Consider the following 21,183-nt stretch of genomic DNA (forward strand, 5'->3'; position numbering starts at 1 on the left):
GCAATTATGAATTGTGCTGCTATAAACATTCAGGGGCAGGTGTCTTTTTTGTAGAGTGTCATTAGATCTTTTGGGTAGAGGCCCAGTAATTGGATTGGTGGATCAAATGGTAGATCCACTTGTATCGCTTTAAGGTATCTCCACATTGTTTTCCACAGACGTTGAACTAGTTTGCAGTCCCACCAGCAGTGTAGGAGTGTTCCTCTCTCTCCGTATCCACGCCAGCATTTACTGTTTGGGGACATTTTGATAAAGGCCATTCTCACTGGGGTTAAGTGATATCTCATTGTGGTTTTGATTTGCATTTCCCTGATGATTAGAGATGTTGAGCATTTTTTCATTTGTTTGTTGGCCATTCTTCTGTCTTCTTTAGAAAAGTTTCTGTTAAAGACCTTTGCTCACTTTTTAAAAGGGTTATTTGATTTTTTCTTCCTGATTTTCATGAGTTCTAAGTATATCTAGTTATCAGCCCCTTATCAGATGCGTAGGATGCAAAAATTTTATCCCATTCTGTAAGTTGTCTATTTACTTTCATGACTATTTCTTTGGCTGTTCAGAAGCTTTTTAGTTTGATCATCTCTCATTTATTTATTGTTATTGCTGCTGTGATTGCCTTTGGGGACTTTTTCATAAACTCTTTGCCTAGGCCAATGTCTAGGAGAGTGTTTTCAACTTTTTCCTCTAGAATTTTAATAGTTTCATACCTTAGGTTTAAGTCTGTTATCCAGTGTGAGTTGATTTTTGTGAGAGGTAAAAGGCCTGGGTCTTGCTTCAGCCTTGTACAAGTGGCTATCCAGTTTTCCCAACACAATTTATTAAAGAGGGATTCTTTTCCCCAGCGTATGTTTTTGTCTGCTTTGTCAAAGATTAGATGGCTATAGGAGGATGGTTTTATATCAGGATTCTCAGATCTGTTCCACTGGTCAATATTCCTATTTTTGTGCCAATACCAGATTGTTTTAATTACTGCAGCTTTGTAGTATTATTTGATATCTGGCATATTGATACCTCCTATTTTGTTTTTGTTACCTAGGATTACTTTTGATATTTGGGGTCTTCTCTGATTTCATACAAAGCATAAAATTATTTTTTTCTATATCTGTGAATAATCCTGATGGGATTTTCATAGATATTGCATTGAATCTGTAGATCAGTTTGGGTAGTATAGACATTTTAATGATGTTGAGTCTGCCGACCAACGGGCATGGTATGGATTCCATCTGTTCATATCCTCTGCTATTTCCTTCCTCAGTGTTTCATAGTTCTCCCTGTAGAGGTCTTTTACCTCCTTGGTTAAGTCTATTCCTAGGTACTTTAATTTCTTTGTTGCTATTGTGAAGGGAATTGAGTCTTTGATTTGGTTCTCAATTAGATTGTTGTTAGTGTATATGTATGCCTCTGATTTCTGTGTATTCTGTGTATTGATTTTGTATCCTGAGACTTACTAAATTAATTTATCAGTTTCAGGAGTTTCTTGGTTGAATCTTTGGGGTTTTCTAAATATAATATCATATGATCAGCAAACAGTGAAAGTTTGATCACTTCTTCCCCTATTTGGATACCTTTAATTCCACTTTCCTGTCTGATTTCTATAGCCAGGCCTTTTAGCAGTATGTTGAATAGAAGTGGAAATAGTGGGCAGCTATGTCTGGTTCCAGTTCTAAGTGGGAATGATTTCAATTTTTCCCCATTCAGTATGATGTTGGCTATGGGTCTGTCATATATGGCTTGTATCATTATTAGGTATGTCCCTTCTATGCCTATTTTCTTAAGTGTTCGTATCATGAAAGGGTGTTGAATTTTGTCAAAAGCTTTTTCCGCATCTATTGAAAGAATCATGTGGTCTTTGTTTTTGCTTCTGTTTATGTGGTGTATTGCATTTATAGATTTACATATGTTGAACCATCCTTGCATCCCTGGGATGAAGCCCACTTGGTCGTGATGGATTATTTTTTTGATAAGCATCTGGATTCGGTTAGCTAGGCTTTTGTTGAAAATTTTTGCATCTGTATTCATTAGGGATATTGGTCTGTAGTTTTTTTTTTTGTTGTTGCATCCTTTCCTGGTTTTGGTATCAGAGTAATATTCGCTTCATAAAAGGTGTCAGGGAGGTGTCCATTCTTCTCGATATTGTGGAATAGTTTCTGCAAGATAGGTATTAGTTCTTGTTTGTAAGAGTGGTAAAATTCAGGTGTGAAACCATCTGGACCGGGACTTTTCTTTTTAGGGAGATTTTTAATTGCTGTTTCGATTTCAACTGTTGAGATTGGTCTATTCAGGAAATTTACTTCTTCCTGGTTGATCTAGGGAGGCTGTGTGTTTCTGGAAATTTGTCCATTTCCTCCACATTTTCCAGTTTATGTGCATAAAGGTTTTTGTAGTATTCATAAATTATATCTTGTATTTCCTTGGGATCAGTTGTGATATCACCTTTTTTGTTCCTGATAGAGCTTATTAGAGATTTCTCTTTTCTGCTTTTTGTTAGCCTAGCCAATGGCGTGTCAATTTTGTTTATTTTTTCAAAGAACCAACTTTTTGTTTTAGTGATCTCCTGAATAGCTTCCCTGTTTTCAATTTTGTTTAGTTTTGATTTGATCTTGTTGATTTCACTACTTCTTCTTGGTTTGGGGTTGGGCTTTTCTTCTTTTTCCAGCTCTTTGAGTCGTTTCATTAGATTGTCTATTTGTGACCTTTTTGACTTTTGGTGATAGACATTTATTTAGATAAACTTTCCTCTCAGTACTGCTTTAGCTGTTATTCGTTATGGTTTTTCTCCTCCCTCACATGACACTGGAATGGAATTCTCATGAACACAGGACACTTTTGCTTCTAAACTGTTGAGTGTTTAGTCATCGAACATTAAAATATGGACCACAAATATTTACAATGTTCCCTTAAATTCTTCCAACCCCCCAACACTCTCATTTTCACAGACCCTGATGGAGGGATGACAAGTATCGCTTCTCAGGAGTGGTCAGGTTCCCTCTGGCCCCTTCCTCCCTTTTGGATGAGACCTTGATCCCAGGGCATGAGGCTAAATGCCACCACTGATCCCCATGCTGACCACAGTGTCTCAGATAACCATGGAGAATCTGTGAAGCAGACACTGGAATTGAATAGACCTAGGTCCTAGGACTGGGAGGTGGCAAAGCCATCATGCACACAGGAGCCTCTGTCTCGCCAGGGATTCACACGTGAAGCTAAGAGCCTCCTTTACTTACTGGATTTGGAGGTTGATTCCATGGGTAATGGGCAAGTACTCTTAGGAAAAGGACAGAGAAGGGGTGAGCAAGGGTCACCCCTTCAGGGGTGCTTCCTGGAAAAGGACAGAGAAGGGGTGAGCAAGGGTCATTCCTTGTACCAGTGAGCTAGGATCACAGTCTAGGACATGGTCCCCTGTCCTCCCCGCACTCTGTCTCCACCTACTGACTGGTTTGTCATCCTGCAGACCGTCTCACAGGATCCCAGGGGCAGGGACACTCCCTCCCTCTGGGACGTGAATGTGCAGCAAACACTAGGAGATGCCTGATGAAGAAGGAGCCCATAATCAAGAGATGTTTTCTCCTCTTGGGGTGATAAATACCCACATTTCTCAGCAGGGAGATCTGTCTGTGGGGGAAAGGTCAGGAGGGGCTTCTGGGAGACGGATAAGGCTGAAGGGTGGATGCAATCTCTGGTCTCCCCAAACTACATCTGGCCTCACCTCCTCCTGTGACTGTCCTGAGCTCTTTCCTCACTCACCTGGGTACATAGGACTCGAAAGTGGCCTCTGTACAGGAGGAAGATGGGGGTTTGGAGATGCCTTCTCTACCACCCTACACTGACAGCCCCTGTCATACGCAGCTTCTTTTTCCTCTCTGCATTTCTCATTGGGTCATTTTGTCCAGGATCTAAGATCCCTGTGTCTCGTCAGAACACCCCTCAGACACAGCTCTATGATGCAGTAGGTCCCCGGGTATGCAGCAGGTATGGAATCCTCACCTGTGACAGAAAGGTGCAGGGGGTCACTTGGGCATGACCACTTATGGGAGGCGTAATGGAAGTAGTCGTAGCATCTATAGGTCGGTCCGTGGGAAGGGGTTGTAGGGCGCAGAGGAACATAGACCTGGAGTGTTCCACTGTGCCTTTGGCATCCACTGAGCCAGAGGTCACGGGCTTCCCTCTCCCTGGACAGATGGTACTTGCCAAACCGGCTCTTGGAGCTGCAGGACAAGTTCACAATATCTCCTAAGCTCACCATGGGGACCACCTGAGTGGAGACAGAAGGTTTTTCATATTGTCCTAGGAGAAAAAGAGAGCTTTACTTTACAACACAAGCCATGCCACGTTATCCTTAGTGCTTGAACAAAAAGTTCTCTCTGCTCATTCTTGTTTTGAGACCAAACTCAGGGTCTGCAAGTGCCTATCTCAACCATATTTTAGTCTCCACAATCCTGATTCATGTGTGTGTGTGTGTCTTTGTAATTCTTCTGGTTTTTATTTATTTTTCCACTATCTTTTTACTGTATCTTCATGTCTTACTGTTCCTTAAACCCATGGGAAGTGTGAGGCCCTCCTGGAACACGGAAATAACTACCCTCTTTGGAGATCCTCAGAAAACATGGCACTGGCCTTAGATCCCCTGACCTGGAACTATGAGGCTACGGGTCTCACTGTTTCCAACTTTACATGCTGAAAAGTGCAATAATATCCACAGGACCTATAAGAACATCACAGGTTGAGTCCACTGGAACCAGCTGGTATATCCACACCTCCCAAGGTGATAGGTGTGCCTGTCCTTGGGGAGGTTGCAAGTGACCCCTTCTCCCTCTTTGGGCAGAAGGACATGTCATGCCATACTGCTCAGCAACTCCTCAGGATCCCCATCTCCATTCAGATCCCCCAGGGCCCTGGCTGGTGGGACTTCTGGTGTGTCACTGTGTCTCCTGGTGGAGGAAGGGGACTGTGGTTTCAGGGTGAGAACCTGACCCCAAAAGGCCCCTCAGCGCCTGAGCTGTGGGAAACCAGCCCCAATTCTAGGTTCAGGTGTCTTTCTCGGTATGTCTTTCACAGTGTTTATCACTGCCTAATTTGTTTTCTCTGTAATTATAATACATTCTATGTTGGTTGGTCTTTTCCTTGTTCCACTCCCACTCCTCTATACAGAGGTTCATGGTATGTCTTGTGCCTAGTTTGCTGACTGTACTAACATTGTGATCAACAACCACGTCACCCCCTGATATCTGCAGGGCATGAAAAGACCAGAGGCTGGTCTTGCCACACTCATCTGTGATTACAACATCCAGGGGGTCACTGGGGCTGACCACTGACAGGGAGAGTGACTGAGAGAACCGTAGCATATGTAGGTCCCTGCATGGGTGGGCATCATGGTATCTATGGAGAATTCAGCCTGGGGGCAGGGGAGCTCAGCATGGACCCTCTTGGCAGGCAGCTGGGAATGATGTGTGGTCCCCTTCCTGTGCAGGGTAAAGTTATCGCAGTCTAGTTCTGAGAGGCAGTGCAGGGTCACACTATCTCCTGGGTGCGCTAGGGGGCTTGGGTGTGCTGAGATGGAGGGTTTCCTGAACACACCTGGGAGCAAAGATACTATGAGATTACAGGTGTCACCCTGCCTCAGCCCGTGCCCTGAGAACACAAGAGTGAAGTTTCCCCATCATCACCAAAGCCTGCCTTTCTCTCCTGACTGTGAGCTTGCATTTTCTCTGGGCATCATCTGTCATTATGTGGACTGTGTCTTTTGTAGCCTGGATCTCCTGCCTCACCTCAACCTGCTTCACTCTCACCTGGACAATGGCCCCAGCATCTTCTCTGTGCTTTCTGTGTTCTCAGACTGTGAGGCCCACTCCACACCCCATCCCCTCCCAGCTCTCTAGGGTGGGCCAGGGTGACCCTGCAGGATGTGGTTCCTAACTTTCCTGGAGACATTCTGCACATCCACTAGAGCAAAGGAGATGACTTTCAGGAGACTTGGCAGGAGGAGGGGAGGAAGGTAACATTGCCCCATCCATTCCCCATCCAAGCCTCTAGAGGCATCTCCCAGGAGGCCACGTCTTCCCCAAGGCTCTGGCTCCTCTATGACAAAATAAGAACTTCCCGTGTAGGAAGACTGGTGCTGGGGTCAGGTGGCTCAGGGGACACTGCTCCTCCCTGGGTCCTCTCTTCTTGTACCTGGTACTCACACCCTGCTTTCTCCAATCCTTGGGTAGATTCTTCTCCTTCTTCACTGCGTCATTTCCCCTTCACCTGGGTACTCAACTCCTCACATTAAATATTCTCTCTCTAAATTGTCAGATGGCTTCTTGTCCACAGTTAGGCTTGACCAGGAATCCTACAATGACTCTCTGGCTGTGCTGCGTGTGGACTCTGGCAAGGGCCATCTGGACACAGGTGGACATGGGCTGGGATTGGCTTCTCCCACCTGTTACCACCATCTCCAGGGGGCCACTGAGTGCTGACCACACAGAGTTATTCTGGGTGTAAGATCCAGAACATCTATAGGTCCCTGCATGTGCTGTGTTCACTGGGCTGAAGGTGAAGGTATTGTGAGAAGGGACAGTGTGGATTTCAGAGATTTGGCTCCTAACTCTTTTAGAGAGTTTGAATATGACAAATGGAAGGTGGGAATGACAATGAAGAGTCAGACGTCCTCCTAGGGGGACCACAGGGCTTGGCCAGGCTGACAGGAAGGGATGGCTGTGACCACCTGGGACAGGACGAGGCAAGTCTTAGAGAAGAAAATGTGGAGCCGCCCCTTTCCCCACTACCTCAGGGGCTTTGAATCCTTTACATCCTTCCAAGGATTTTCCCCCAACCTGGAGCCCTCTGATGCCCAGGTGTACCTGGTGGTGGGCCAGGGACACAGTGTACCCCAGCATGTATGTGGCTGTGTTTCCAGTTCAGGAATTTACTTAGAGTGTTGTTAAAGTGTTCAACAATTTTTTCTCTTAAATATTTCTATTATAGTAACAATATATACATGGGAGAAAGTAACTGGATTCAAGCCATATAGGACAACTTGTGAAACTCATTGCCATAGTTCTTCTACCCAGGAATGTCCTCCTAGGGACATGAGGTCACTGTCTGCTGACTGGTCCCTCCTCAGACCCGGCAGCAGGAAGCCCTTTAGCTCAGCCTCACAGACAGGCTGGAGAAGCTGTGTTACTCTTGGTGTTCAGGGGTTTCTATGTAGCCTAGCATGGAGTCCTTCCCGCCTTACAGAGATTATTCCAGCAGATCTCCAGATACCCCCAGTTCTGAACATCACAGGCTCCTTCAGAAAGACAGGCTGAGCCCAGAGGGGTTGTCTATGGAGGTTCTCCAGAACAAAATGAGGGCCCATGGTTTTCAGGGAACCTCATTACTGGGTTCCCAGGAGAATAACTGTACAGCCCTTGCAAAGTCACCTACATCAGTTCGACCCCGTGCTCCACCCTTCCTACCTGGGAGATCCCTTTGTGGTTAGCCAACATGGCACCCTGGGACTTCAGGGGACTCACCCACGTGTGTGATGGTCCTATAGCCAAGGGAGAATCCTGGAGGGAAAACCACATCAGATTACTTGTTCCCAGGTGAATCCTGCCCTCCCCATAACTGGACCTTGTCATGGATATCAGACTTGGTAGCTCAACCTGGGCTTGTAGGGTGGATGAACTTGGCTTCCTGTGGGTTTCCACCTCCAGCCCTGGGATGTGGCGAGGCTAGGTCTTCAGGACAGCATTTTCCATCCTACTACCCTCTTCCCTTCCATTCCAGAACTCACCTAGACACAGAAGAGGGATGAGTTTGGAGGGCATGATGCCAGTTCTGTTGGGGAGTACACAGGGGTCAAGCAAAATTGGAAAATGAAGAGGATGTGGCTGCTATGGTACAAGTTTCACAGTTTATGTAGTTTGCAGATACTGCATCACACAGGAAGATGACCAACCCTCACCCTAGATGTAGGGGGAGCGATGGAAAAATTTCAGATATTTTTTGTTTAACACAGCCCCTAATAAAGGCCTGACTTCAACCTAATCACTGACCAACCTCAAAGGCCCAAATTTCAATTTTAATTTTTTATGTCCAAAATCATAGAATATTTTAATGTTTCACTGCCTTTTTTGAGAGCAGTAATTGTGTGTAATTTCATTTGTATCATGCAACGTTCCCTTGCCAAATTAATATGTATGCATTTTTATGTTGAAAATGTAAAATAAATTCAAATATTCATTTCACTAATTTTCAAACTTGAATTACATGAAAATTAAGAACATTCTTGAAGTTCTTAATTTTTTGTTCTAAACTTCAGGGAGTTAACAACCACAAAAATGATTGATTGTGCATTATTAGCAAAGGACACCATGCACATTATGGCCCTTGAAGTTTTATTTGAAATTTCTTTCTTATCTTAGGGGTCAAGACTGAGATCTCTGTCTTTCTCCTTCAAGTCAACTCAACATGTATAAAACATGAATAAATATAGATATGTTTATGTAATGCTGAATGTTCTTTCCAAAAGCCAGCTCATATAATCAGAAAAATTAATGTGAGAGGAGAGTATTAGGAGGGAACATGCTGTCCTGAAGATCTGGCCTCTCTACTTCCCAGGTATGAAGTTGGGAACCCGCAGGAAGCCAAGTTCATCCACTCTCCAAGCCGAGGCTGAGCTACTGAGTCTCATATCCTGTGAAATCACCACTGAAAATGCAGCCTGTATATTCACAACAATAGTATCTCAACTCATGTATGGTATCTCATCCATCCCTGAACTTCCCACTGTAGGAAATGACCACAATTCTGTACCTTGTGCTTATGCATACCTTCATATTTTTATAAATATGATTTTTCACATTATTAGCTATATTGTATAATATTTTATGTGTTTTTATGTTTTTTATTTTTATTTTGAATATAGAGCAAAACGATTGGCTATTCTTGTCTTCGAAGTTATATTGATGGAGGATGGTGGAGGGTGGGGCAAGGTGGTGGACTAGAAGCAGCCGGAGCACAGCTCTCAAGTGGAGGATGGAATGTTGCAGGTGGGTGCCCACCTTTGAGTGGCCTTCTGGGAAAGAGCACTGTGAACCACTGGAGAAGCAATGAGAATATTCAGAGTCAAAGAGGAAGCAACAGGGAGACTTATTTTGCAAGACTGGAAGGTACCTGGAGGAGGAATCCACAGTGGGAAAGGACAGGAGGAGAGAACTCAGGGGCTTCATACTCCCCCCACACACTGTGGCCCTAGCTGTGAGGCGACCTCCAGCAGAGCAGAAATCTGGTTTGATCAGGGGGCTGCTTAGAGTCTGTACAGTGACATTGCACTGAAGAACTGGTGCAGCAAGGCCTGGTGGCTTCTGTTGTCAGGTTACCACAATTGACATTAATCTGAATTCTCACTTTTAGGGGGCAGATCTACACAGGGCTTGGCTTTGCCACAGCCAGTTACACATTTCCCACTCAGGGCCAAGGAGGAATCGGGAAGAGCCAATGCTCTTGTGTACCTTATGATGGGGAGGTGTGCACCTTTGCCCCCAACAGCAGATTTGTACACAGCAGGCACAACAGACACAACCCTAAAAGCCCTGTGGTGACTGCTTCCATAGGACATGAACAGGGGGAGAGCCCTGGCAACCAGCCCCACTAAACTATGCCTGCGACCCCCATGATGCCAGCTTGCCCTGCATGGCTCCTCCTCTATGGTTCCAATGCTGCTGTCTGACCCCCTGGTTCTGCCCACAGAGATCCTTCCCTAACTCCAGGCTGCATCCCAGTTCTGAGACTCCTGCTGCTTCTTCCCCTAAGCTCGACCATAAATGCTCCATTGTTGGCCTCTCCCAGAGGTCCCACCACTGCTGCTAGGCCCTGCAGTGCAACACACAAGGCCCTAGCACTTTCCCCTAAGCCTGAAGCTCCATGCCCAAAGCTCCAGCATTGTCTCTACCTTTAAGACTCCACCCACAAGACTCCACAACTGCTGTAGTTCATGTAGCTCTGCCCCCAAAGCTCCCACTGGCCACCTGGTAGGAACCACCCCATAGTACAATGCTCCACCAGGAACCCACCAGATTAAAGCCATCATGACACCTAGACCCACTTGTAACAAATCCTCACAGCCTGGACACCCACTATGACTGTCCAGGTAGTCTCACCAAGCTGCCACTATATTCTCCATGAGGAGACCAGGCAGAGCAATGCCCCACAATGCCGGCCTCCATGGAGAGGCTCTCATCCAGTCCCCAATCCAAGCAGCCAACAGCATCTGGGGGAACAACCCACCACTCCATACAAAGATCATCCAGCACTGGATTAAACTGTGAAAATCACAGGGAAAAGGACAAAACAGAACACATGCACTACAGGCTCCTGGTACACTTACCCATTCCTTACCACGCCAGCATTCTAGAGAGGGACACAAAAGCACCACCCAGGGACCTCACCTTCTTCTCACTAAGTAGGAGAGTTCCCAGCAAGGGAGAACAGGTCTCTGCAAACCTATCATCCGTCAGCTGAGAGAAGATGTTTCAGATGAGAAGAAACCAGCAAAATTATTCCAGCAACATGAAATAAAAAAAAAAACAACAATAATCTGACACACCTAGGGGATCACAGTGGATCTATGGCAATGGGCCACAACAAAAAGAAAATTGTTAAAATGTCAGAAGTGGAATTCAGCATATGGATAGCAAATAAGGTGAATGGAATTGAAGAGAAAAATGAAAATCAACACAAGGAAGCAACAAACATATTTCAGGACATCAACTAACAAAATGAAAAGCCCATTAAAGAGATAGACAATATAGGAATGGATACCACAGACTTAAAGAAATGAAAAGGTCATTTAGGAAATTTCAAAGACAGCAGAAAGATTCTATAACAGGTTAAAACAAGGAGAAGAAATAATCTCAGAGCCTGAATACAAGGCTGTTGAGCTAATGCAGTCATTCAAAGATACAGAAAAGAGAAAAAAGAAGAATGAACAATCACTGAGGGAAATACTGGACTGTGTGAAGTGAGCCATAATATGAATTATAGGCATACCTGAGGGGAAGAAGAAAAAAGAAGGAAAGGAAGAAGGAAAAAGCATGGAAGGCCTATTCAAGGGAATTATTGGGAAAAACTTTCCTGTTATCTCCAGAGAATCTGATGTTCAGATATAAGAAGGTCATCAAACCACAGGAAAATTCATACAAAATAGGAAATCTCTAAGACACATAGTCATCAATCTGGCCAACGTCAACATGAAGAATAAAATTCTACAAGCAGCAATATGAAAGCAACAACTAAAATACAGAGGAAAATCTATTAGGCTAACAGCAGACTTCTCACTGGAAGCAACTGGGGCCCCATCTTCAGTCTTCTGAAACAGCCAAGAATTTTGTATCCTGCAAAACTGAATTTTATAAATGATGAGGAAACAATGACTTTTCCATACAATCAAACAATATGAGAATTTCTGACTACTAGACCTCCACCAACAGGAAATGCTCATAACTGCATTATATATGGAACAACACCATAGATATCCCAAAGTGTAAAACACACATAAAAGTTCAAACTCATAGCTCTTATAAAACAACAGCACAAGAGAGAAAACAAAACAAGAAGGTACCATCCAATATCAGGAACAGAACTGTATCCTACATATCAATATTAACACTGAACATGAATGTTTAATGCCCCATATAAAAGACATAGACTAGCTGAATGGATGATAAAACACACCTCAAGTATATACTGTCTCCAGGAAACACATGTAACCTTCAAGGACTCACAAAGACTCAAGATAAAGGGATGGAAAACATATTACATGCAAATGGAAACCAATGTGAGCAGGCATAGTCATTTCCATATTGTATAAAATAGACTTTGAATCAATAATGATAAAAAAAGACAATGATAGTCATTATATAATGGTAAATGCAGCAATTCAACAAGAAGACATACCAATCCTAAATAAATATGCACCTAACATTGGAACTCTCGATTCAAAAGCAAATTCTACTAGATCTAAGCTAAGAAATAAATAGTAGCATTGTAATGCCGAGGACTTCAACACCCCACTGACACAGCTGGACAGGCCATCAAATGGCCAGAAAATGAATAAAGAAACACTGGCTTTAATTTGGACTCTAGAACAAATGGACCTAAAAAACATTTACAGAACACTCTACCAAAAACTACTAAATATACATTCTTCTCCTTAGTACATACAGCTTTCTCCAAGATTGGTCACATTGTAGGATCAAAACATGACTCACTAAATTAAAAAAAAAAATTGAAATCATATTATGTATCTTCTCAGTACACAGTTAAGTAAAACTAAAAATAAATTCAAAAAGAAACACTGAAATCTACACAAAGTCATGGGAAGCAAAAATATGTTGCTGAATGATTTTTATGTCTATGATGAAATTAAGATGGAAATCAAAAGATTCCTAGAAATGAACAACAAAGGGGACACAAACTATCAAAAACTACGGAATAGACAAAAAGCAGTTGTAAGAGGTAAATTCATAGCCTTAAATGCCTACATCAAAAAGACAAAAAGATCACAAATTAGCAACGTGACATCACATCTCAAGGAACTAGAAAAGGAAGTGCAAACCAAATCAAAGACATTAGAACAAAGAAACAACAAAGCTCAGAGTAAAACTACAGGAAAGGGAAACCAGAAAAACAATAGAAATGATCCAAAAAAGTTGGTCTTTTGCAAAGATAAACAAAATTGATAGACCGATACCCAGCTTAACCAGAAATAGAAGGGAAAGGAGGTCAATAAGCTCAATAAGACATGAAAACAGAAGGCGTTACAACTGATATCACAGAAATACAAAATAGCATCCATGAATACTACAAAACCTCCACACACAGAACCTGGAAAACAGAAGAAAGTCTCTAGTTACAAAATCAATGTGCAAAAATCAGTGGCATTTCTATATACTAAAACAGTAAAGCTGAGAGTCAAATTAAAGACTGAAAGCCATTGAAAATTGCTGCAAAGAAAACAAGAAACCTAGAAATGTATTTAATGAAGGAGGTGAAAGATCTCTTAAAGGAGAACTATAAAACACTGAAGGAAGCAATCACAGATGACAGAAGCAGATGGAAAAATATCTCAGGCTGATAGATTGGTACAATACACATTGTTAAGATGTCTACACTGCCGAATGTGACTTACAGATTCAATGCAATCCCCATCCAAATACCAGCATCATATTTCAAAGATCTAGAAAACATAATCTATACTTCATTTGTAACCAAAATAGAGCATGCATAGACAAAACAATCTTAAGCAAAGAGAACAAATCTGGGAGCATCACATTAGAAGACTTTAGATTATATTACAAAGGTATAATAACCAAAGCAGCATGGTACTGATACAAAAGTAGACTCATAGAGTGATGAAAGAGATTAGAGAACCCAAATATAAAATCATGTACCCATAACCAACTGATCTTTGACAAAGCAGACAACATAAACTGGGGGAAAACCCCTATTCAGTAAATGGTATTGGGAATATTGGATGGCCATGTGCAGAATAATGAAACAGGATCTCTATCAGTCAGAAAAATTAATTCAATATGTACAGAAAATCTTAGTTTTAAGGCATGAAACCATAAGAATCTAGAGGAAAATGTAGGAAAAACTCTTCTAGATATCAGCATAGGCGAAGAATTTATAACTAAGACCCCAATGGCAATCACTGCAACAAGAAAAATTCATATCTGGGATTTGTTTAGACTAAAAAGCTCCACACAGCTAAGAAAATAATCATCAGAGCAAATAGACAACTACACAATGGGAGAAAATATTTGCAAGCTAAACAGCTGGTAAGAAGCTAATATCCACAATCTACAAATAATTCAAGAAAATCATCAAGAAAAACACCCAGGCCGGGCGCGGTGGCTCACGCCTGTAATCCTAGCACTCTGGGAGGCCGAGGCGGGCGGATTGCTCGAGGTTAGGAGTTCGAAACCAGCCTGAGCAAGAGTGAGACCCCGTCTCTACTGTAAATAGAAAGAAATTAATTGGCCAACTAATATATATAGAAAAAATTAGCCGGGCATGGTGGCGCATGCCTGTAGTCCCAGCTACTTGGGAGGCTAAGGCAGGAGGATCGCTTGAGCCCAGGAGTTTGAGGTTGCTGTGAGCGAGGCTGACGCCATGGCACTCACTCTAGCCTGGACAACAAAGTGAGACTCTGTCTCAAAAAAAAAAAAAAAAAAAAAAAAAGAAAAGAAAAGAAAAAAACCCAAAGAAACCCTATTAAAAAGTGGGCAAAAGACATGAACAGAAGCTTCTCAAAAAGAGGAAGACAAATGGCCTAGAAACATATGAAAGGATGCGAAATGTCACTAATCATCAGAGAAATACAAATGAAAACTACAATGAGATATTGTTGTACCCCAGATAGAATGGCCTTTATTAAAATGTCCCAAAACAATAGATGCTGGTGTGGATGCAGAGAGAAAGGAAAATTCATACACTGTTGGTGAGACTGAAAATTAGTACAACACCTAAGAAAAACAGTATGGAGATTCTAAAAAGGACATTTGATGCAGCAATACCACTATCGGGCATTTTCCCAAAGGAAAAAAACACTTTTCATCAAAAAGATGCCTGCCTCAAATGTTTATTGCAGCACAATTCACTATTGGAAAGATGTGGCATCAACCCAAGTGCCCATCAATTCATGACTGAATTAATAAAACATGGCATATGTATACTATGGAGTGCTACTCAGCCATAAAAAGATGAATTAATAGCTTTTGCTGCTATCTGATTGGAATTGGACACCACTATCTTGAGGGAAGCATCTCAAGAATGGAAAAACAAATACTACATGTACTCAAGCATCACAAAAGTGATGCATGCAACCTAAAACATGGGTGTTCAGTGACGGAAAATTACTTGGAGAAAACCTCGAGGACAAGGGGAATTCTGGCTAAGCAGACCTAGCAGGGTTCATGTTGAAGGCAGGTTAAGGTGATCAGACATCACCTTGAAGAACATGATCAGACATAGAGAGTGATAAGATATGGGGACTTACACTGACTTAAATGAATTTTCCCAAAATTGTATAGTACAGGGATGTTGTTTGCAGCAACAGTTACTGTGTCCTTCATATATTTTAAATGTGCTCTTCCTTGCAAATGTACCCGAGATAATCACAAAAGCAGAAGGGCAAAGTCACTGTCCTCAGAGAATCTGGACTGAGAGTCAACAGAAAGGACAGAAATCCTGTCTCTGGAAATTGTGGTGACTGCGTATAACCACAGGGAAACCGAGGTGAGGGGTTCCATTTCCTGGCCTCAGCCATGATGAGACCTGACCTTGATTTCTGCTCTGGAGAAAATCAGGATAAGAGTTGGCAGGTGGGTCTTCTGTGGGTCGTGGGAGTGAATGGCTGCCTCTTTTGTCTGGGAAATTTTAGGACAATTTGGCATTCATTCAGGACTGTCCACACTGATATCCCTATCCCAAGGGGCAAAGTTCAATATTCTCCCCACCAGGATACCAATTTTAGCATAGGTATGTTTATCTTTTGTTTTATGCACTCACTTAGTCCTCTCGATGAATATGAGATATTTTAAAAAACATCACCATAAATCAAACATGTACTTTTACTGAACAACATTATAGTGGAAGGATCATTTGCAACTCAATGACAAGTTCAATTATTTGAAACTCTTGTCTTTAGCTTTGGTTTTCCTCCTAATACCTGGTGTCTTCCCTCATAGAGTATCTTCTTGCACCTTCGAAAGGACTTAAGGGCCTATAATTTTTTTTGAAATAAGGTCCAAATGCTATTCTTAATTCTACAAGCAGCTAGACTGACTAGGGAAAACCCATTAATGCAGCCTCGTCTCAGGAGACAGTAACGGCCACCCCTGAGGCACTTGCCATGCAAGACAAAGCTCATTTTCCTCAGGAACCACCCACACATCTCTTTGCTTTTACACCTATAACTAGATTAAAATTACACAGGTCCCTAAACGTGTGGTACAAAGTGTGAGACTCATGAGGAGATGTGCTACGCTATAAAGTTACTGCTAAATTTTTCTAATTTATGCACACAGAACTATGGGAAACATGAGTGGGAATGGATATTAAGAGTGTAGGATAATGATGAACAAAACCATAACATCGTGTCAGGTTCCATTTATTGATATTGGCTCACTAAGTAAAGATCCCATATTTAATGAAATGAACTAGAAATGACTGTAACAGTTTTTCTGGTCAACTGGCTGAATAGTGGAGCAAAAGGTGGCCCACAGTGAATGAACTCAAAATGGCAGACCAGCCTTGGGTTTTAATCTAGAAGAAGGGATTCAATGGCTTTGGGAAATTAGAATGTTAAAGTGCATTTATTATTTTAGAGCTACTCACCCACACTGGAAGAGTCTAGAAGACACAGCTTTCAACAGTACTATGAGAAACAAATTTGGGAGGGGAGCCCTGATATTCTTAGAGAGTCTGTGGTTGCTCTACTCTGTAGACCAGAACTTAAATTGAGAACTGCTGCCACTTAATTGAGAAACCGTAAAGTGATGGAAGTAATTGCATCCCAGAGTGTCAGGGCCATGTGGCCACCCAGCCACCAAAGCAAGGTTTGTGTGGTTACTGTCATAGGCAGCAGAGTCAATGCAGCACCCAGAATGGTCTGACTCTCACAGAGCTATGGTGTTGGCTAGTTGGTCATGGTGTTCCAAGAAGTGAAATAGATAAGAAAGCTACTATATTCTTCTTTGATCTGTATAAGCATAAAATTTCTAGGTCAGATTAACAAAAGTCTAACCTGAGTCATAAAAATGGAGAGTCACAGTCCTGCAACCAATTCATAGACTTGAGGGAGTTTATAGACCCAGAACTCCTGAATTAGAGGGAATTCCAGGTCCCTCTTGAGGACACTGTCCCTGGTACACTGCCAAAAATTTATACAATTAATCTTTCTCCCAGCCTTCCTTAAAGGGACCTAGGGACTTTTACCAGGTAACTATGCAGTAGGGGAAAGGAAGTAATGAAATATTTTGGGTAATGCTGGACACAAGCTCTGAACTGTCACTAGTCCCAGGATACACAAAATATCACTGTGACCCCCAGTCAGAGAAGAAGCTTATGGAGGTCAGGAGATCAATGGAGCTAGAGCTCAGCTCCGTCCCATGGTAGATCCAGTGTGTCCCCAGTCCCACGCTGTGGCTGTGTTCTGAGCATGGAATGCATAATTGTATTACAATAAACATCCTCAACCACTATCACAATCCCCACAGAGGTTCCCTGACATGTGGAGTGGGGCTGTGATGCTAGAGAAGACCAAGCGGAAACCCTTAGAACTGCCTCTGTCTACATAACTGCCTCTGTCTACATAACTGCCTCTGTCTACATAACGAAAGCAATATGGAATTCTTGAGGGAATTTCAGAGATGAGGGCCACCATCAAGGACTTAAAGGATGCACAGTTGGTAATTCCCACCACATTCCTATTCACCTCTCCTATGTTGCCTTACAGAAGACAGGTGGATCTTGCATAATGACAGTGGATTCCTTTAATCTTGACCAGGTGTTGGCTGCACTCCCAGCTCCTGCATCTGATGTGGTTTTGCTGTTGAAGCAAATTAACACATCCATAGTACCTGGTATTCAATGTGGAAAATGATATTTTCTCAATCACTGTTAGTAAGAAACACCAGAGAGAGTTCACTATCAGTTGCCAAGTATATCAGTGCACCTTTAGGGTCTTTTCTCAGGGGCATATTAGCTGTCCAGCCCTTTGTCATAGTTAATTCACAGAGAATTTGATTACCTTTCCCTTCCACAAGATATGCCATGAGCCTATTACACTGATGACATAATGCTATTGGACAGAGTGTGTAAGAAGAATTAATAGCAACTACTGTAGATTTATTGGGAAGACTATTGCATGTCAGAGGATGCAGAATAAATCCAAAAACCCTCAGGGATCTGCCACCCCACTGAAATTTTAGGTATCCACTAGCATGGGACATCCCAAGATATTCTGTCTAAGGTGAAAAATAGATTCTTGCATCTGGCCTTTCCTACAACCAAAAGGGACATGAGGCTTCATGAACCTCTTGGAATTTTGAAGGGAACATATTCCTGATTTGGGGGTGCTACTTCAGCCCATTTACCAGATGACCTAAAAAGCTTTGTGTGAAGAAGTGGAGAAGGCTCTGCAACAAGTCCAGGCAGGGATGCAAACTGTGAGGCCACTGGACCATGTGATCCAGCAGACTGATGGTGCTTAATGTGTCAGCTGGAGATACAGATGCTCCTCCAGGGCTGTCTGCACTGGGTGGGCTATGATGTCCCAGTCCCCACGCCCCTCCACACCCTGTGATGCTGGGCTGTGGCTCTGACCCCTCACCCAGGCTTTCTCACCTAGCCCTAGGTGAGGCCCCATCACTAGGCAGGTGCTAAGGGGGGGCAGGACTGACAGAGGAGGTGGGACGTGACCAGGTTGATGCTCTCAAATATCCCCACTCTAAACTCAAATCTCCCAAGTCCACAGATGTGAATGCACTAAAGAAGCAATGGTTTGTGCAAATGTTGCTGGGCCAGGCTTCTTGGACTGTGATACCTGCAAACACCCAGATGTGTCTGGGCTGGTGGTGGATTCTACCTGGGACCTTAATGGGCCTCCCTGGGCCCACATATGGCACAGAACTGGGGGGCCCTGAGACTACAAAGGGTGGCTTTATAGCCCAAATCCCTGATGACCTGGAGTCTGCTCAGCATTTTCTCTTCCTGTCTATTCACTGAAGTCTGCACCTCCCTCGGCCTCCTGGGACCAGGTGGATTTCTGCATTTCCTTGGTTTTTAAAAGGTTCTCCTATAGCTCTAACGGCCTTTATGGTCATGGCATCTTTATTCTTCTCACATTTTCTGTCTTTTAGCCCAGAGCTTCCAGGTAGTTAAAAATGTCTGTTAGATAGGGTATCTCCAGTGGCCTCGTCTGACATCCTAAGTCACAGGAGGGAGGAAGCTGAAGACCCCATTCTGTCCTGGGGCTCCTGTGGCTGGCAGTGACCTCCCAGGGGAGGGGCTGGGAGATGAGGAGACTGACAGGGAAATCTGGACATGGAGGGAAGGACCCGAGACTTCTCAGGGTCACAGATAAGGCAATGGCTGGTGGAGACCACAGGCACCAGGTAGGATCCCAGAGGGAGCTGGGGTCCTAGGGACGGCACTGCCCGCATGCCCAGGGCAGAGAGCTGAGGTCCGATAGAGATGGAGGAGGGGCCTTCGGCATCCCTGTGGTGTCCTCCTGGGACTGGGTGGGCTCAGCTCCTCAAGGGCACAGACCTGTGGTTTTCCTAGGACCTCACTCTCGAGCCCAGAACAGCCCCAGCCCTGCTGGTTGCTTTTTTGGGGGGCGGGAAGAGACTGGAGTTCTGGGATGTGTAGTCCCTCCATAGTATGTGTTACTGGTTCAGAACACAACAGACAGATGATGATAATAAAAAAAAAACCCTGTGTACAAAAATAGATGTGTTATTTTTATGATTGAGAAAATTCAAACGCATTTATTTTAACAGCAATGCTATGGAGGTAATAGAGATGTCTACCCCTGTAGTCTTGGTGATGATATCATGAGGTTGTTCCTGTATCCAAGTTCATCAAGATGTATACACTAGATATGTACATTTTCAGTATAGAAGTTATACTCCAATAAAGTTAAAAAGATAACTGTGGAAGACAGCATTGAATGGGAAAAAGAGCAGAGAGGTAGAGAGACACGTACAGGTGCTAATTTTCTCATCTAACAAAAATGAAAAGTTATAAGGCCAAGTGTTAAAGAGAGAGAGAGGCAGAAATGTTCAGTTTTGATATTAAATCATCCCCTTCTTTAAGTTGGCGCTGACATGTGCATGTGTTATTCTTACAGCAGCATTTTTAAAAAGAATATAAGTTTTGCATGACAAAGTATCTGCAAGAAATTCATGTCCAGACAATCACAGGGAGGAAGTAGTGTGGATCACTGTGGGAGTCCCCAGAGGGGCTTTGACCCAGCCAGGGAGTCAGGGAACACACATAGGAGGAAGAAGCCACTGGGCAGAGCTTTGCTAGATGAGCAGGATTCGCTCAACGCTTAAGCAGAGGCAGAGCTTGAGGCACAAGAAGCAGCAGGTGCCAAGACACAGGTGGCTGACAGAGAATGCTGGGTTTATTCTGGAATTAACAGACATGTGGCGTAGCAGTGCAGAGAGTGCTTGGCGAGGTTTTGCTGCTGGAGATGAGTCTGGACAGAGGCTCCATTATCAACAGGCAGAGGATGAGAGTATTAAACTTCCAGACTGAGGAGTTTGGTCTTAACCTGGGAATGATGAGGAGCCCTGGATGTTTTTTGTATAGAGTAAGGGTACAACCATGTGGTTTATCCCTTTGGAGCCAGTGTATGTTTTGGGATCCTAGCAGGAAACAGAAGGACCATTCATTAGTAAAATTTTAAACAAAGGACATTTATAAGAGTGTGGGCAGACCTGAGGGAATGAAGAGAACCAGGCCGCCATTGTCACCTCTAGGACAGAAGGGTCAAGGCAGGAGAGGGCTCTAGCTGGGAGGTGGCAGGTGCTAACGGGAGCTGAGGCCACAGGTAGAGGAGCACAGTCGCTGGCGAACCGCAGCCTGGAAGGGTGACATGTGGGAATAAAGCCACTGACCTCTCTCTCCTCTCACCCTCTCATCCTGACAGAGCCTCCTCTGGCTGAACTCAACCAGGTCTGGAGGCAAGAAGATGGAGACTCGATCCAGAGCGTCAGTCTCCAGGGCACCGACAAGGTGGGAGAGGACAGAGGGCACGATGCAAGTGGCCTGTGGGGACGAGCCAGCACTGTCAGTGCGGACGACAGAGCACCAGAGGAGAGACTGCGCCTGGACATGTGGGACGGGGGAGGATGGTTCAAATCACATGGCAAGGAGAGAGGAAGCCAAGCGAGCCAGGAGCCACCGAGGCAGAGAGGAGGGGCAAGGGTGAGCATCGCTGAGAAGGCAGATGCATAGTGGGAGCCGATTCGCCTTGATTGTGGAGGGGGGGAGGGGAGAGAGAGAGATGGAGAGAAAGGAAAAAAGAGAAGGAAGGAAAGAAGGGAGGGAGGGAGAGAAATAGAGAGATAGAGAGAAAGAGATAAAAAATAGGAAGGAAGGGATAGAGAAAGAGAAAGAAAGAAAGAAAGAAAGAAAGAA

General features: G+C 43.7%; 1 protein-coding gene across 1 annotated transcript in view; it reads right to left on the reverse strand.

The window, feature by feature from the left end:
* Window positions 1–7,793, reverse strand: part of LOC142865744 (putative killer cell immunoglobulin-like receptor-like protein KIR3DX1) — a 50,415-nt gene extending 42,622 nt beyond the window's left edge. Inside the window, exons 1-6 of the mRNA XM_075998981.1 lie at window positions 7,760–7,793; window positions 7,497–7,532; window positions 6,419–6,703; window positions 5,280–5,571; window positions 3,979–4,298; window positions 3,222–3,269 (exon numbers count right to left, since the gene is read on the reverse strand). Coding sequence (XP_075855096.1) covers window positions 3,222–3,269; window positions 3,979–4,298; window positions 5,280–5,571; window positions 6,419–6,703; window positions 7,497–7,532; window positions 7,760–7,793 — 1,015 coding nt within the window. The remainder of the gene's footprint in view (window positions 1–3,221; window positions 3,270–3,978; window positions 4,299–5,279; window positions 5,572–6,418; window positions 6,704–7,496; window positions 7,533–7,759) is intronic.
* Window positions 7,794–21,183: the final 13,390 nt, after the last annotated feature.

This window comes from Microcebus murinus, chromosome 32, assembly GCF_040939455.1.
Source record: "Microcebus murinus isolate Inina chromosome 32, M.murinus_Inina_mat1.0, whole genome shotgun sequence".
Taxonomy (NCBI): Eukaryota; Metazoa; Chordata; class Mammalia; order Primates; family Cheirogaleidae; genus Microcebus; species Microcebus murinus.